The sequence below is a fragment of the Phodopus roborovskii genome, unplaced genomic scaffold (assembly GCF_943737965.1).
Source record: "Phodopus roborovskii unplaced genomic scaffold, PHOROB, whole genome shotgun sequence".
NCBI classification, from domain to species: Eukaryota; Metazoa; Chordata; class Mammalia; order Rodentia; family Cricetidae; genus Phodopus; species Phodopus roborovskii.
The window spans coordinates 55,354,290-55,370,840 of record NW_026126433.1 but is presented as its reverse complement, the minus strand read 5'-3'; the positions used below and the strand labels follow the sequence as shown (position 1 = coordinate 55,370,840).

The window sequence follows — 16,551 nt, the reverse complement described above, 5'->3', positions numbered from 1 at the left end:
AAGGAGAGGCTCCATGATTCATTGCATTTATAAAAGGACACAACTGCATGACAAAAAAAGAAAACATTTTATTACATTTAACATATTTTAAAATATATTCTCGAAAGTATAAATTGTAAAAGTTATCCAGTCACAGTTTTACACTTTCTCGGTAACATGTTTATTCTGTTAACCGCTGCTGGGCACTATTGTCTCCCAGGCCCTGCTGGGAGAGGCACCTGTCTTCAGGGAGTTTGCATCCTAGGGGCGTCAGTGTGCAAGTTAAGGAGGTGGCATGTCTTACAGCCTGGCAGAGAGTACAGCAGACAGGAAGAATCAAAGGAGGGCCTCTCAGAGAAACGAACATTTGAGACAGAGGGCGACACTGATCACTTGAGGCAATCAAATAAAAAAGCGCCAAGGCCCAGAGGACAGCAGCTTTATGTGACCCAGTGAAAGTGGGCTGACCAGTCTGGGGGACCAGAGCATCAATCAGCCTGATCTGGTGAGGGTCCTAGACACACTAAGAACTACCCTTGGTGTTGGGTTTTAAGCAGGGGGCAGTACACTCTTGCCATCTCTAACAGAATCCTACTACCTTGTTTGACTAGAGAATAGCAAGTTGGTGGGGAGGGGGTGTAAAAGAGGAGGGACCCAAAGCTGGCAGGATCCAGGGTAGAGATAGTGGGCTTGATGAAGTGTGATTAGAAATCCATCTGAAAATAAGACAGACAGGATTTATCACAAGGTAGAGACAGACTGAAGAGGATTCAAGGTTTGGGTTCTGACCAATTGGAAAAAATAGTTTTGCTGTTAAATGTTATTGTTGAGACGGTAGAACAGGCTTGAAGACACTCCCGAGGAGCCTGTAATTGTCACATGGGAAAGGCGGGCTTCCAAAAGAAGAGTCTTATAGACAGTCTTGTGTTTTGTCTGCAGTTGTGGGCTCGTTCTCCCCTGCTCCCAGGCTACGCTACTATAAAATAGTAAAACCAAAACCAAACTCACCAAACACTGAAAAATACATTTAGAAACACTTCTAAGAGCAATGTTCTAATTCTGCCCCCACCTCTCTGCATTCTTTCCCTTTCTGCCCCTCCCCCATGTGTGCCTCTTATCTCTTGTTCCTATTATATCACTTTAAAAACAAACTTTCTGAAATATAAGTGACCACTCTAAGGAGGGGCAATCCGTGTACCCATGCACGATGCCTCAAAAAGGTTTCCCCAAATCTAGCCCAGAGAAACATAACCCCACCCCATCTCCCTGATGCAGCGCCCCCCCCCCCCATGCATACCTCTACTTCCCACCTATCTCTCACAAACTGTGTTCCTCAAACAGTCTGCCTAGGACTGGACTGGGGTTCTATTCCTAGTAGTGGTAGAATGCTTGCCTATTCTGTGTAAGCTATGGCGGCTCTCTCCTCTGACAGGACGCCTAGTCCTGCTCTACCCCTTCACAAGAAGACGGTCCATCCTCCCTGTCACCACTGAAGTGACATCCACCAAAGGCCTCTGATTATTCAAAAAGCAGTCTGATGTCAGAATCAAAGTGTGTTAATTAATTGGCCCTGCAAAACAGGTGGGCAAATTCATGGTGTAAACAGTGTCTGCTGGGTCTACTGGAACGCACCTGACATTTCAATACAAATGGATGTGCTCCTTCCTCACTGGGGTCCATGGGAGCTTTCAACCTTGACCTGCAGGGAACACCTTTTATACAAGTGACAGGTAATTTAGCTTTCTTGCTAAGTTCTGGGGCTCTCTGGTGGTGAATTATGTATGGTGCTTCCCTGATACAGACACCTGTCCACTGAGAGCCAAACCACAGCTGATAGAATCCTCTTAAAGACCTTAGATTAGATATAAACTACCCCTTCCCCCCTAGAAATGCCAATCACCATGCCTTCCTGTTCCTCCATGGTTTAGGGGATTTGAGTGCTCTGAAGCCATGCTCTGCTTCTTCATCTAAAATCGTCCCAAACCCCTTTTAATTGTGGGAGTAACCTTGTGAACCAACAGTGAATTACTGGCACTTGCACCCCCATCCACACAGACCTTCAGCAAAGATGCTTGACAACTTCTCCAATGCAGCTTTTTGTTTGTTTGTATTTGTTGTTTGCTTTTGTGAGACAGGGTTTCTCTAACAGAGCCTTATAGCCCTGGCTTTCCTGGAACTCACTGGAGGGTCTTGAACTCAGATTTGATGGCCTCTGTCTCCCAAGTGTCGGGATTAAAGGTGTGCACCACCACACCTGGCAAAAGCAGCTTTTGAAGTGGAAGCAATCATTTTGCAATGGACTCCCAGTGAATGACATCATTTGGAAGTCCTAAGTTAAACATTTCAGTGTGGAAAATAGGGAAGAAATAAAGCCAGTGGTGTGGCAAAAATCCTTACAGACACACACCAGGGCAAGACACAGAGGGCTGGACATTTGGGGAAAGGCTTAAAGGGCTCATGATGGGTGGTGGTGGAAGGAGTCGGAGTCAAGGAACTGCGAATAAGGACAGGCAGGTAGGCTTCTCCAAAATCAACTTTAAACTTCTGTCCTGCTCAGACGGTACTTAGCATCTAAGGATTTAGAGAAGCTCTCTGAGCCCTGTGTGACATTTTGGTAGCAACTTAAGAACCAGGCACATAGTCACTACTGTGCCATTGTCTCAGGAACAATGCTTAGCTAGCGTGGGAAATCTGCTTGGTGTGCTGTAACCTCTTAGCCCAGAATTGACCTCTGAACCTACTTTCCTTCCCCTGGAAGTAATTCCTGCAGTAGAAGCTACTGCTCCCCACCTGCCTTTCCCACACACTTTCTTGTCCATCAGAGTCCAGGAAGGGAAATGAGATCACCCTATGACTCAAGAGCAGGCAGGTCTACACCCATTAAGGATGGGATGTAAGTGGGGAGGACTCTCCTGAAATGAACCTCTCCCACAGCCCGATGCTCCCGTCTCCCTACAGAGAGCAGGAGAGCAGGCAATGGAATCTCATTAGAAATCTAATACAGCAAAGACATGCAGATCTTAAGGGTGGACACGGAGTGCAAATCAAATTAACTTCATTATTTTATTCTGCATCTCACAGCGCTTCTGCTGATGGACATTAGATCAGTGGGCCGATCAAAAGGCACAAACTCCCTGGAAGTTCATTTTTTCAAGCCAGACTAGGGACCAAGGGAGTCCTGAAGGAGGAGGCAAGAACACATGGTATTCACCCAAGACATAAATTTATGGTATCTGTCCACATTCATGTTAGGCCTTTTTTCTTTTCAGCTCCCAGGTCAATGCTTTATGTCAGATGTGTAGACAGGACTAGGAGGGAGGAAAATAAACAATAGGACACACCAATGGAGACTCACTTAACTTTTAGAGCCTTGCTTCTTACCATGTTTACATTTCACAAAGCCCCCAGAATTATCTACACATGCACAGGCACTTGATTGAAGAATTCTAGATTTCATGTCAATACCTTACATAGAGAGAAACATAAACATTTAGAAGGGAAAATGTAAACATCCAATTAGTGATATTATATTTTTACAAGGGAAAAACTGTATCACAGGCGATGGAATCTTAGAATTAAACTATACAAGAGCATGACAGCAAAATGAGCTGTGATAGAACTTAACACATACTCCATCTAGCAATAGCTGAGTGAGTTACTAGGTGCTATAGTTTGGCTCTTGAGTGTGTTGATGGGTTGGTTCTTAGGCGGTTGCACTGCTGGGAGGTGGTAGGGCCCAGTAGGGTATGATGATTAGCACTGGCATCTTGACAGAACCTAGAATCGCCCAGGAAGATGGTCTCAATGAGGGGTTGTCTACAATGAGTTGGTCCGGGGCATGTCTGCTGTGGGAATGTCATATGTTAATTGATATTAAAGTATTGAGCCCACCATGAGTAACACATTCTCTGGCAAGGAATCCCGAACTCAATTGTCTGTCACTAGAGAAATAGACTTGATAACAAGCAAGTGAGCCTCCATTTATTCTGTTCTTGATTATAAATGTGATGTGGCTAGCTGAAGTCCTGCCTTGATTTCCCTACAATTATGGACAAATTGTAAACCCCTTTCTTTACTAAGTTGCTTTTGGTTAAGATTTTTCACAGAAGCAACAGAAATGAAACTAGAGCAGAGGGAATATTGAATCCTGGGGTGAACAGGCCTTCCATCCATAGGCTCCTGCCCCTGACATAATATGATATACTGCCACAGACTCAAGGCAAAAAGGTTGAATAACTGCATAGTGAAATCAAATTGTGAGCCAAAATAAGCCTCCCCGCTTTTTAAACCCTTTCTCTTGGGTATCCGTCACTGCAACAAGAAGCTGATATACAGCTGGAACTGAAATAGTAACACACCAGAAAATAAGTAAGTACTTGTTGACTTCCCAGAAGCCACATGTCATGGGTATGAGAGACACAGGAACCAGCTAAAATAGCTCCCAGTGACCAAAGCTTTGCCTTCATAGTCTTTAAGCTTTTAATGTTATGTTTGCTTTTTCATTGCCCTTAGCAACTGCACAAAGTTCATGGTCGGTTTGTATGGACTGATTTGTAAGGGAATGGGTTCAGGGAACCCCAGATAGGCTTCGGTCCCAGCAGGCCCTTGAATCTGCAACAATTATCTTGGTAGAGAAGGGGAAACATGGTGGTAAAGAGATTCTGTGAATGGAAGGAACTCAAGTAAGAGACATGAAGTTGACCACAGGGGAGTAATTAATAATTGCACATTTAAAAATAATCTATCTCAACATTAAAACATCCTTTCATATTTCATAGACTTCTTACAACCTTTAAGCAACAAAGTTGTAACTCAGAATATAAATGGAATCTCTACACATCCATTGTTCCACATGTATACAAAATGAAAAGGCCAAGGAAGGGAAGGTGAAGCCTACACTCTCCATGCCTTGAACATGGGTGGTACATGGTGACTGCCTTCTAGAAGTGCAGAATGAAAAAAAAGCAGATGTGAAACATACCTGTACTCTTAGTTCTCCGCCTAAAGGGAGAAGGGTTGAGAGTTCAAGACCAGTCTGGTGAAACCCTGTCTCCAAAAGCAAGAACAAAAATTGTGGAGGGGGAAAAAACAATCAGGCACACAGCAGAGTGGGAAAATCTGCCAGGTCTGACCACCTCAACCAGTTCATCTAGGTCCTTATCAATTCTGATACTTCACATTTCAGTATCTGTCCTTGGCATGACAAAAATGACATTTTACCTGTGATCATGCTCCTAAAGACCCACAGCCCCAGACTAATCATGAGAAAAAAGAAAAATCCAACTATTTTTAATTGTAGGGCAAAGTACCTGACCAGCAAAGAAAAAAAAATATCTGTCAAGGTCAGAAGAAATGAGGAATGTCTGAGAAACTGTCACAGCCAGGAGGAACCTCAGGTGACTTACTGAATTAAAGTAATATAGTGTCCTAGACAGAGCCTGGAATAGGACACTAGGAAAAACCAGGGAATCTTAGTAAAGTGTGGACATTAGCCAACAGTAAAGTATGACCAGTGGCTCATTAACTCTGGCAAGGGCTACTTGGGTAAATGGGACAATCATCTATTGTCTTATTTGTTTTTTCAATAGAATACAAATTGTCCTAGGTGACCTGACTCAATTCTCAAAAAACTTCCAGTTAAATCAGAAAATATTCAGAGGTCTTTGTATCTCTTTTCCTGTGCTCTTCAAGCTTCCAGGGTACTGTCAAACTGAGCTTAAAGATTTAAAATATTAGGAAATCATTACTGACGCCATCTGAAATAACTAGTATATGGAGAATAACTGCTCTTTTTGATGTAGAATTAGGCTGTATTTTTGATTACTTCTCAACACACACCAAATCAGCGGTATACAACTCCTACAATTCTCCTGGGGACACCTTCCCATCTCTCACTCACTTCATTACACACACACTTTATGTGCAAGTGTTTTACAACACTCCACCAAGATAAGTGTAGTTGAAGGCGCATCAGGGGAATAAAGCCTCTCTGGAATTCCATTCAACCCACACAGACTGACCATAAACTTTGTGCAGTTGCAAAGGACAACTGGGAAGGGAACATAGTATTTAAAAACACAAAAAACATGAAAATTTAAAACAAAGCAAGAATTTCCACATTTACATGACTGAGCTCAAGATAACAGGCATAAATGGACAAGTATAATTATTTCTCATTACTATTGGGACTGCAACTTTTAAAGCAAGCTTCATGGAGAAAAATGAACTCTGACCAGGATTTGCTGTAATAGTAGTATATGAATAAGGTCGTAAGTGGAAATCAGGGAAATTACAGCATAAAGATAAGGGAAGTAAAGTAAGGGGGTATGAGGGTTTGAAGACTGGAGGGTCTATAGGGACAACTATGGTTAATATTGATGGGGGCCACTAAGGATTTTGGATCATTTTATGAGCAAGTATAATTTGAGAGTCAATACTATTCAGAATTCTTGGGTTGGATCATGTGTAAATAATGGATTGGCTGTGACTTTTTTCTCATAGGAAAAACTTTTATGAAACAATTCACAGCATATCTAACTATCCAAACTTAAGCTATATATACACATGCATATACACACACATATATTCAGCTACATGTGTTTCTGGCCTTATGTAGACTATGTAACCCACTCACTGACCAATGATGGTAGATAACTTTTCCATAATATCCAACCAGTTATTATCTAACTAATTATTTCAGAGACAGTAATTTGATAGGTAGGAGGTCCTAGGACATAGAGCAGGACATGAGAAAATATTGGGAGAACTGTCTACATGAACAGTGTGATTTAAAAATTCATGATCCCACCAAGTATGGTGGTAAGTGTACTTGGAAGATAGGAAGAACAAGATCAAGGCCAGTCTCAGATACATGATGAGTTAGTTAGAGACTACCCTGGGTAACATGAGGGCCTGTCTCAAAACAAAAACATAAACATGATCCCATGTGAGATGTAGTGGTTTATTGATGAAGTTCTACAACAAATGGGTAGAAATGAAAACAGGCATGCATTTGTTTGCAATTCCATCATTACAGTTGGGAATTCCATCAATGCCTGCTCAAATTGAGGAACTATTTCTCTGTGTTCTTTAGTGTCAAATATCTCATTCTTATCTATCTTCACACCTCCCACAAGAGAAAGTGATTCTCTAGTTACTCAATACCCATGTCTTTCCAAAACCTGCTTGAATTAAAGAATATAGACCATTTCTTCTATGGTTTCCTGCTACCATTTATTCAGAGCCATTCATATCCTCTACATCGTGGTACTAAGCATGAATGCTGACTGGTGTCTCAGAAGCTGCCATGACATGTCACTGAGGATGACCACCAACAAAGGATTATTTAAAGTACACAGGAAAAGGAAAACGGTATTCCATTTCCTGGTCATGCTAAGTTGCAACTAGAACTGTACACATACACAGATATTTCAAACCATAACTGCTCTTGAACCCCTGGGCTGTAATTTATACATTTCCAAATGCCATCCTTCATCCTGGGCCACATCCCTGCCTTCCTGAGAGTACCTAATAATGAGTGCTACCAAGGACAGTCCCTTTTATTTGTTTTCTTAGCCCAAGTTCAGAAAATTTATTTTGTTAAAAACAATTTGATATCTTAAGCATTACTGAGCCAACGGGACATCAGAATAAAAGTTGTCTAAAGTTAAAGGTACAGTACATTAACAAACAAATGATCCTTAGTCCTGAAGTTATAAATGCAGAGTAGGATGGGGTAAGAGGAGAGTTAAGCCAAACTACAACAATCAAGTCTTCAAACCACCTTGTGAATGGGGCTTCTGGGTTGCTCCTTTCATCTTTTCTTGTGACTTTCAGCTCCCTTAAAAAATAGTCAATGGGGAATCACAGGAGGCAATGTGCTGTGAGTTCTTGAAACTATACAAGGTATAGTCTGACTAAGTTACACGTGGTTGCCATAATTTTTTGGTAGAGTGACCTATGGCAAAACAGGCTCAGTTACCCCACCAGTCTACCCCCTGGGAGCTATAATTTCCTCCATATCCATCACTGTTGTAAAAGCCTCCATAGCTACCTCCACCAAACCCTCTGCTGCTGCCGTGGCTGCCTCCGCCACTGCGACTGTTGCTAGCCCGGCTGCTGCTGAAGCTGGAACTGCTGGCACCGCTACTTTGTCGATAGTCTCTGGCACCAAACCCTCCGCTAAATCTGCTCTTGGACCGTCCACGACTGCCACCCTTGTAATGGTGTTCAAAAGCCATGTTTTCTAGCCAAGATGGCACTTCTTGCTTAGCTTCAACGAGAAGATCCAATAAATCTTTGGTAATATTTATGTTCCTCTCATTGAAGAACGAGGTGGCAAGGCCAAGGTTTCCAACACGACCTGTACGACCAATTCGGTGCACATATTCTTCGATGTCACTAGGCAAGTCAAAATTGATGACATGTTTCACATTGGAAATATCCAGTCCTCTTGCCGCTACTGCTGTGGCCACGAGAATTGGACTTTTTCCTGATCGGAATTGGTGAAGGGCCTCTTCCCTGTCTCGCTGTGATCGATCTCCATGGATACTGGTACAAGCATATCCTTCATGGTATAAGAAATCCTCCAGAGAATCGGCACCCTTTTTGGTCTCCACAAACACCAGTATCAGGGAATCCTTTCCGGTTGCATTCAGGAGGTCGAGCAGAAACGACCGCTTGTCTGCTTCTTCTACCCACACGACTTTCTGTGTGATGTTCTCCGAAGTAGACCCGACTCGTCCTACGGCCAGAAAGATATATTCATCCAAGAAATCTCGAGCCAGCATCTGTATTTCCTTGGGAAAAGTGGCACTAAACATCATAGTGTGGCGGACACCTTTTGGAGGCATGGTGTCTTGCTCAACTATTCTCCGTATCTGAGGCTCAAAGCCCATGTCCAACATCCGGTCCGCTTCGTCTAACACCAAGTATTTGCAGAAGTCTAGTCCGATCTTCCCTCGCTCCATCATGTCCACCAGCCGTCCCGGGGTGGCAACTAACAAGTGGCATCCACGTTCCAGATCTCGAATCTGCTGACCGATATCGGCGCCACCGTACACCACACAGGGGCGAACCCGAGAGCGGTACGAGAACTTCCTGGCCTCCTCGTAGATCTGCACCGCCAGTTCTCGGGTCGGAGCCAGGACCAGGGAGATGGGGTACTGTTTGCGACGCCCGTACTTGCCGTTCTCCTTCACGGCCCGCAAGGCCTCGCCGGGTCCGTCCGTGTAGATCTGACTCAGGATGGGCAAGAGAAACGCCGCCGTCTTCCCGGACCCCGTCTGGGCACAAGCCATCAAGTCCCTCTTCTCCTTGATGATGGGGATGGCGTGCTTCTGCACGGGGGTCGGGCGCGTGTAGCGGGTGAGCTCGATGTTGCCCATGATGATCTCCCCCATCTCCACGTCGCTGAAGCTTTCGATGTGCGGGGGGCAGTTGTTCCCCGTCGCCTCGACCGGGATGTCGTCGTACTTCTCAAAGTTGATGCCCGTGTTGCCTCCGGAGAAGAGCTCCTGCTCCAGGCGCTCGCTGGGCGGCAGCGGCTTGGACCAGTCGTCCTCGTCCGCCTTGTCGCACCAGCGGCTGCTGCCGCCACCGCGTTCAAACTTGCCGAAGCCGCTCCTCCCGCCGCGGCCGCCGGGGCCCTCGTACTCACTCCGGGGCCCCCGGTCCGAGTCAAACCTCCCCCTCGAGCCGGCCCCACGGTCGCCGCCGAAGAAGCCGGACTTGGCCCTCGCGTCGCTCCGGGAGCCGAAGCTGCTGTAGGCGTCCTTGTCTTTACTCCACCGTGCGCCGCCGTCTTTGTCGTAGGCCGCCTTCGCCGCCGCCGCCGCCGCCGCCTCCCGGTTGCGGAGGTGAGGAGGGATGTAGCGCCCTTTGCTGGTGGCGCCTGCTCCTGCCCCTGCGCCGCCGCCGCCTCCGCCGCCCCCGCCGCCGCCGCCGCCGCCCTGGCTGTCCGGGGCAGAGTTCAGGTCCAGCCCGGCCAACTGCTGGTCCAGCCCGAGCTCGTCTTCCTCCGCCACATGACTCATCCCGGACGACTGCGGACACGACAGCCGGCGCCTGCCTCTGCCGAGCTACGCGGGTCCTCGCGGGGAGGAGGGCGAGCTCGTCGTCCCCGAAGATGGCTACGCCGCCGGCACCGCGCGGGCCTCTTAACCCTAGCGCTATGGCTCCGCCCCGCCGCCGCCGCCACCGCCGCCGCAGGCCGAGTCCTGATCTCGCGAGACTTCCGGGTCAGGCCTGGCGCGCCATGGCCGATCACATGGTCATGGGCCCCGCCGCCGTCGCAGGCTTACAGAGCGGCACACGCCTGAGTTCACCGAGGACTCAGGTGGGCGAGGCGGCCCGCGCGCGGCCCAGAGCCCGGACGTCCGTCCCGTCTTCGCCTCAACCCCGGTTCTCCCCGTGCTCCGCCGGAGGCCCTGGTCTTGGACGGTCTCAAGATCTCGCGAGAACTCCGCCCCTCTGGCAGTCAGGCTCCCAGTGCCGCTGTAGGCCGCTTGGCCTCCGGTTGCTCGCAGTGGCTTTTGTGGTTTGGGGTTTTTGCTTGTTTGGTTTTTGTTTTGCGCCCTGCCTTTCCCTGCAGTGCGCCGCCAGGCCGCGGGACTTGTCGGGCCTAACTAGGTCTCGCTCCCGCCGAGGGCCGCCTCGCTGGAGTCCGGAGGAGCGGGAGGCCGCACGTGGAGAGGAGCCGGCTGCGGGTCACGTGGCCACGGGTGTCCCGCCCAGTGGCCATTTTGTGCGGCGGGAAACGGTTGCTCGCACACAGGGTTCGGAGTGGGGGTGGGGCAGGGGAAAGGGCGGTTGGCGGCCCGGGTGGGGTTGGGGGAGGTAAGGGGGCGGGTAAAGAATGTGCTTCCCTGAGGACCAGGTAAGGACAGAATGCTGGAGCTCGGACCTGCCAGCCTGCAGGCCGGGGCGACAGACTAAGTGACACTGAAGCCGGCTGCCCGGGTCACCAGCGACAGCCAGCGGTGTGGGCCCTGCTCTTGCAGCCTGCGGTGCATAAAGGAGAATCCCCTCACCCCCGCCATCCTGCTTGGTATGCGGCGAGGAGAGGGGGCTTGCGTGTTGTGTAGTAACTCCCAACTTACTTGGGCCAGATAGTGGTTACTGATGTGCATTTCCTTCCCGGGCCTAAGGAAGGGTTTTGTTTGAAACGTGTGCTGGTTTTTATGTAATGCTATTTAAGAACTGGAACTTACATCTCTTGCACAAGAAGGGGCTGCTTAGTTTTCCAGCACGCACATCTCGTGGCTCACAGTAGCTGTTAACTTTAGTTCCAGGGGGATCCAATGCTTCCTACTGGCGTTCATGGGCTTCTGTATCCAAGCAGTACATGTACCAAAACAAAACAAAACAAAAAAAGCAGGCATCTACATTTTAAGTGTTTGGTTTTGGTTTTTCAAGACAGGGTTTCTCTGTATTGCTTTGGAGCCTGTCCTGGAACTAACTCTGTAGACCAGGCTGGTCTCGAGGTCACAGAGATCCTCCTGCATCTGCCTCCCAAGTGCTGGGATTAAAGGCGTGAGCTAAATTTTAAGAGTTTTAATAACTGTAACAGAAAAGCTCACTATTGGTTTATTTACTAATTAGACTTTGTACATCTTGCTTCCGCTCTATATAAAGGTGTTAATTTAAAATATGGCAGTCTAGCCGGGCGTTGGTGGAGGCCTTTACCCATCACTCCGGAGGCAGAAGCAGGCAGATCTACAGAGCTAGTTCCAGGATAGGTTCCAAAGCTACAGAGAAACCCTGTCTCAGAAAAATCAAAAAAAAAAAAAAAAGGCGAGGGCCGGGCAGTCTCATTTGGTCCTCTGAACTACGACTCCTGTTGTATCTTTATGCCATTTTAAAATGGATTTTTTTTTAAAGTTACTGAGAACAGAGAGAACTTAACTGATACCAACACGGACTATGAAAACATCAAACCAGATTTAGTATTTTTCAGTATATGAAAGAAATGGTAACAACTAAAAGTTGGGCATGCATATAATAACACTAAAAATCAGGGGAGATGCCCCTGAGGGACTTTATTTTAAATATCCTTGCTCTTTTACTAATGTTAGTGCCATGAACCTTCACTGGTGAAAGTGCTTTCTTTCTCCCCATTTTGATTTCATGGTGAGGGATTTCATTAAATATTTTGCCTTATAACTCTCCAAATCAATTTAAAAATTATCTTCCTCCAAATAAGCTAGCTCCTGTTATGAGTGTTGAATTCCAGATAGGTAGCTTTCCAGATTAGCACTCAACAATTTCATGATTTGCTCTTCCCCTTCCTTTGAATATGAGGTGATGGGTGGCATTTCTGTCATTGGGTTGTAAAAACACCATGAGTTCTGTCTTGCTGAACAACATAAGAAAAACCCAAAGTATAAAAATAATAATCTGAAAGGAGTCATAAAAGCATGTCTTGTTCTGAATTCTAAACCATAATAAAAGTGACAAGAATGCCTGTTTGATACTCCTCCTTCAACCCTTTTTGGTTTTTGAGTTTTTTGAGGGGGGGGAGTTGAGGGGGTTGTTTTTGTTTTTTTGTTTTGGTTTTTTTGTTCTTTTGTTTTCAAGACAGGGTTTCTCTGTATTGCTTTGGAGCTCTGTAGACCCTGCTAGTCTTGATCTGCCTGCCTATGCCTCCCAAGTGCTGGGATTAAAGGCATGTGCCACTGATGCCTGGCTAGCTAGCCTTTCTTTTTTTTCTTTTCTTTCTTTTTTTTTTTTTTTGGTCAGAGTTTAGGACTTTTAATTAATTTGTCCTAAAGTCACTTAAGCAAAAAACATGATAAACATTCTTTTACACCCAATGCAAAAAAACAAAAAAACAAAACAAAAACAAAAAAACAAAACAAAAAAATAAAAACCCCAAAAAACTCAAAAAACTATTTATAGGAAAAAATCTCTTGAAATGTCCTTAAAAGGCTCTGTCGCATAACAGGTAACAGTGTAAAACCCCAGAGTCCTTTCTTTAATATGAAGTGGGAAAGATTGGGAAGGAATTATTCAAACTTCGTTTTCTTTCCTTGTGGCTTGAAGTCTCCACATCCTCCTCCCCGCCTCCTCGGAAGCCTCGACCTCCAAAGCCTCACCGGCCTCTGCCGCCAAATTGCCTCCTCTTCCTCCTCTGCCACCACCTCGGCTCTCGAAACCTCCTTTTCCTCCACCTCGGCCACCAAAGCCACCTTCACCCATTGGTTTGGCCCAGTCCAGAGTAACTTTGTTCCCATCCATTTCCCCATCTTCCATGGCCTCCTTGGCAGCTTTGGCATCTTCCTCACTATTGAAGTCTACAAAACCAAACCCTTTAGAGGACCCAGTTTCCTGATCAGTGACTATTCTTGCATGAAGAGAGCCCTCAAATGATTCTTTTAAGGTCTCTTCAGTGGTATTCTCAGACAGGTGAATCAAAATTTTGGTTTTAAGTAACCTTTCCTACAGTGTAACAGAAGAAACTCTTCAGGAAGTGTTTGAGAAAGCATCTTTTATCAAAGTGCCCCAGAACCAACAGGGCAAATCTAAAGGGTATGCATTTATAGAATTTGCTTCATTTGAAGATGCTAAAGAAGCTTTAAACTCCTGTAATAAAATGGAAATTGAGGGCAGAAAAATCAGGCTGGAATTACAAGGACCCAGGGGAACCACCTAATACAAGAAGTCAGCCATCAAAAATGCTATTTGTCAAGGGTCTAGCTAGCCTTTCTTAATCCACACTCCCCAGCTCAGGTAGGAACCCAGCAAGCTGACTGGCTCTGAAAGTAGCTTGGCAAAGACCGGGCTTCCCACACCTACATCACCACAGAAGGCCACACATTTGTTCCTGTTCTGTGCTGCAGCCAGGATCTACCTTTGATCATGCCTTAAGGTTCTCTGTAGGACAGACCAAGTACACCTGGCCTGTGCTTCCTTTGCTTGTCTGCCTAGACCACTCCCACCCACAAAGCTCTTGGGTCTCTCTGTCTCTATATTTGGCTATGTCTCAACTTCTGAGCTGAACTTCTGAGTTTAAATGGGAGATGCTCTGACAAGGAGATTTGCTTGTCTCCAAGCCTGGCTGTGCCTTCCTTTAATTAAAAATGGTATTGATTTTTCTCTGCTTAATAATAGGCACTAGTCTGCCCTCCTGATGTTCACCACTGACAGCTTAAGCATGAAACAAAGGGCACTTATTCAGCACTTAATGCAAAATTATGACTGATTAAAAAGTGATTTATCATTACAACTACATCTGTAGAGAGTGTGTGTGTGTGTGTGTGTGTGTGTGTGTGTGTGTGTGTCTGTGTGTGTGTGTCTGTGTGATGCTTACCCTACCCAGAGTTTGGAAGACACAGCAGGATGATAGAACAGTTCTCTCCTTTTCTAATCCAGTTCTCTTCACTCAGTGCTTCTTCCCTTGTTCCATACAAAATGGAAAATAGTTTCCACTGGATTCAGAACCACAAAACACAGGAAATTGGGATGCCCTGAGGACTTCATCTTCCTAGAACTCCACCTTTCTGATGTCTTCTGTGCTCTCCTGCCATTTCCCTCCATGGTTGATGCTCTAGAAGTGGACCCCAGCATCCTGGATGACAAAGCACGACAAAAGATGTAGAAAGAAGATACAAAAACATGGAGGAAATCAAGCTGCTTCATGCAGCCAGCTTCTTTTAAGGAAAACAAAACAAAAACAAGTCATATTTGTAGCTGTTTCATTTCCACACTACAGAAAATCAAAGAAACTGCATGCTTCATACACAGTAACAAAGATTCATATTTTCGTATTTTACAACTGACTTCCAAGAAATGATTCAAGCAAGAAGAGAATAGAATAGTAGTTTTAAAAATTTGTTTTTTTAATGCTGGGGTGTGAACCTAAAGCTTTAAACATGGTGGGTAAGCATGCTAAAATTGTACCATATTGTACCTTACTTCCTCTTTAAATGAAATATTTAAAATATTAAGAGAAAGAAACCTCATGAAATGGGATTGGAAACATAAAGAAAAAAAAAAGATTACTCAAACAAAAATTGAAGGAATTTATGAAAGAATTTTAAAAAGAAAAATTGGTATGTCACAAACAAAGATATAGCTCAGTGGTTAAGAGTACTTCTCTTGTAGAGGACCCATATGGTGGCTTCCCACCTCCTGTAATTCTAGTTCAAGGGTACCCTGTTCCTTGTGGCTTTTGGGGACAGTGCACACAAGTAGCACATACGCCCACGGTAACATACACATAAAGTAAGGGAGTTTTTAAATATACTTCAGAACTAAGAGAAAGGAAAAGCATTAAAGAATAAATGAAGATTAAAAAAATAAAGTGAGCCAACTGACAGTAATTTGCATAAATAACAATAGCAACAAAACATTTGATTATGTAGTCTTGTTTTATTTTGCTAATGGTATAAATTCCTGATTAGTTAATATGCAAGATGTCTAGTTTGTATACTGTGTGGGCGTACACACATACACACATAGCCAGTAGAGTTCTCATCTACGGAATGCCCTTTATGTATGTTCCTGATTTCATATTGTGCATATATAATACAGATATTCCTCTAAGTAATTTAAAGGCATTCATTTAAGGTGTGGGTACCTGGAGATTCTTGCTAAGCAGTACAAAGAGCTAAACAGAAACATCCCAGAAGGAGAGAGTGCTCCAATGCATGAGATGCAGTGACACAGAAAACTGAGTAATAATTCTTACCCAGAAAATGCAGGTGTGGCATCAGAAAGAAGTGGCTCCATGTCTGGTGAGTTGCAGGCCTTGCCATGGTCTGGTTTTGTTCTTGATGATTTGTATTCTTGAAACCCTGCTAGAGCTTGACTTTGGGGCCTGCTTAGGTCAATGGATTGGATCAGTTGCAAAGTGGGCTTTATGTAAAATAAACTTTTGGTTTACATTTTTAAAAAAAATCAATCTCTGTGATTCATCATATGAAAAGGACCTGAGTAGTTTGAACATAAAACCATATCATGACTCTTTAATTATTTATTCCATGAATACCTAGTTCTTCATGCCTTTCAGTAGAGTAGTGGGACAAAGACATACACACATTGCAGTATTGTCTCCTTCCCTGGAACAAGTCACTGCTAATGGGGCTTACATTCTATTCATGTGAATCAGACACAAACAGGAGAAATTCTAGTAGGGATATGTCCAGGAAATGGTAGCTGTTGATTGTTTACTGGGTGAATCATTAAAAAAAATAAGCAATATATTCAGAATTTCCTAAAACCAAAAGAACTTGGTAAAATTTTCTGTGTAAGCAGCTAACAAGAAATTCTTCAGGGAGACTGCATCTGTGGTGTAGGTTATCAGATTGCTCCATAGCCTCTAGATTCCTAGCAGCCAAGATAATGGCCCACGCCATTACTACCTACCACAGTCTGAGGAGAATGTGGAGGTCAGCTCATTATCAGCATTCCTCATTTTGTAAGCCCAGTCCTGTGATTTCAGTTCTGCTACTTCATATCTCTGAGCCCTGGTTTCTGTATTCAGTGAGTGGGTTATTTCACACAGATTTAGGTAAAGATCAAATATGTATTTCACACAGAAACAAACATTCAAAACACAAGCTGATTCTGTAA

At 44.9% G+C, this 16,551-nt stretch overlaps 1 protein-coding gene across 1 annotated transcript; it reads right to left on the bottom strand.

Annotated features, from left to right (window-relative positions):
• Positions 1-6,919: 6,919 nt before the first annotated feature.
• On the bottom strand, positions 6,920-10,052 carry LOC127223752 (putative ATP-dependent RNA helicase Pl10). Its single transcript, XM_051186525.1, has 2 exons — positions 9,920-10,052; positions 6,920-9,871 (listed from the first exon to the last, which is right to left on the bottom strand). The coding sequence occupies exons 1-2, from the start codon at positions 10,011-10,013 to the stop codon at positions 7,953-7,955; spliced, it is 2,013 nt and encodes a 670-aa protein (XP_051042482.1). The 5' UTR covers positions 10,014-10,052; the 3' UTR covers positions 6,920-7,952.
• Positions 10,053-16,551: the final 6,499 nt, after the last annotated feature.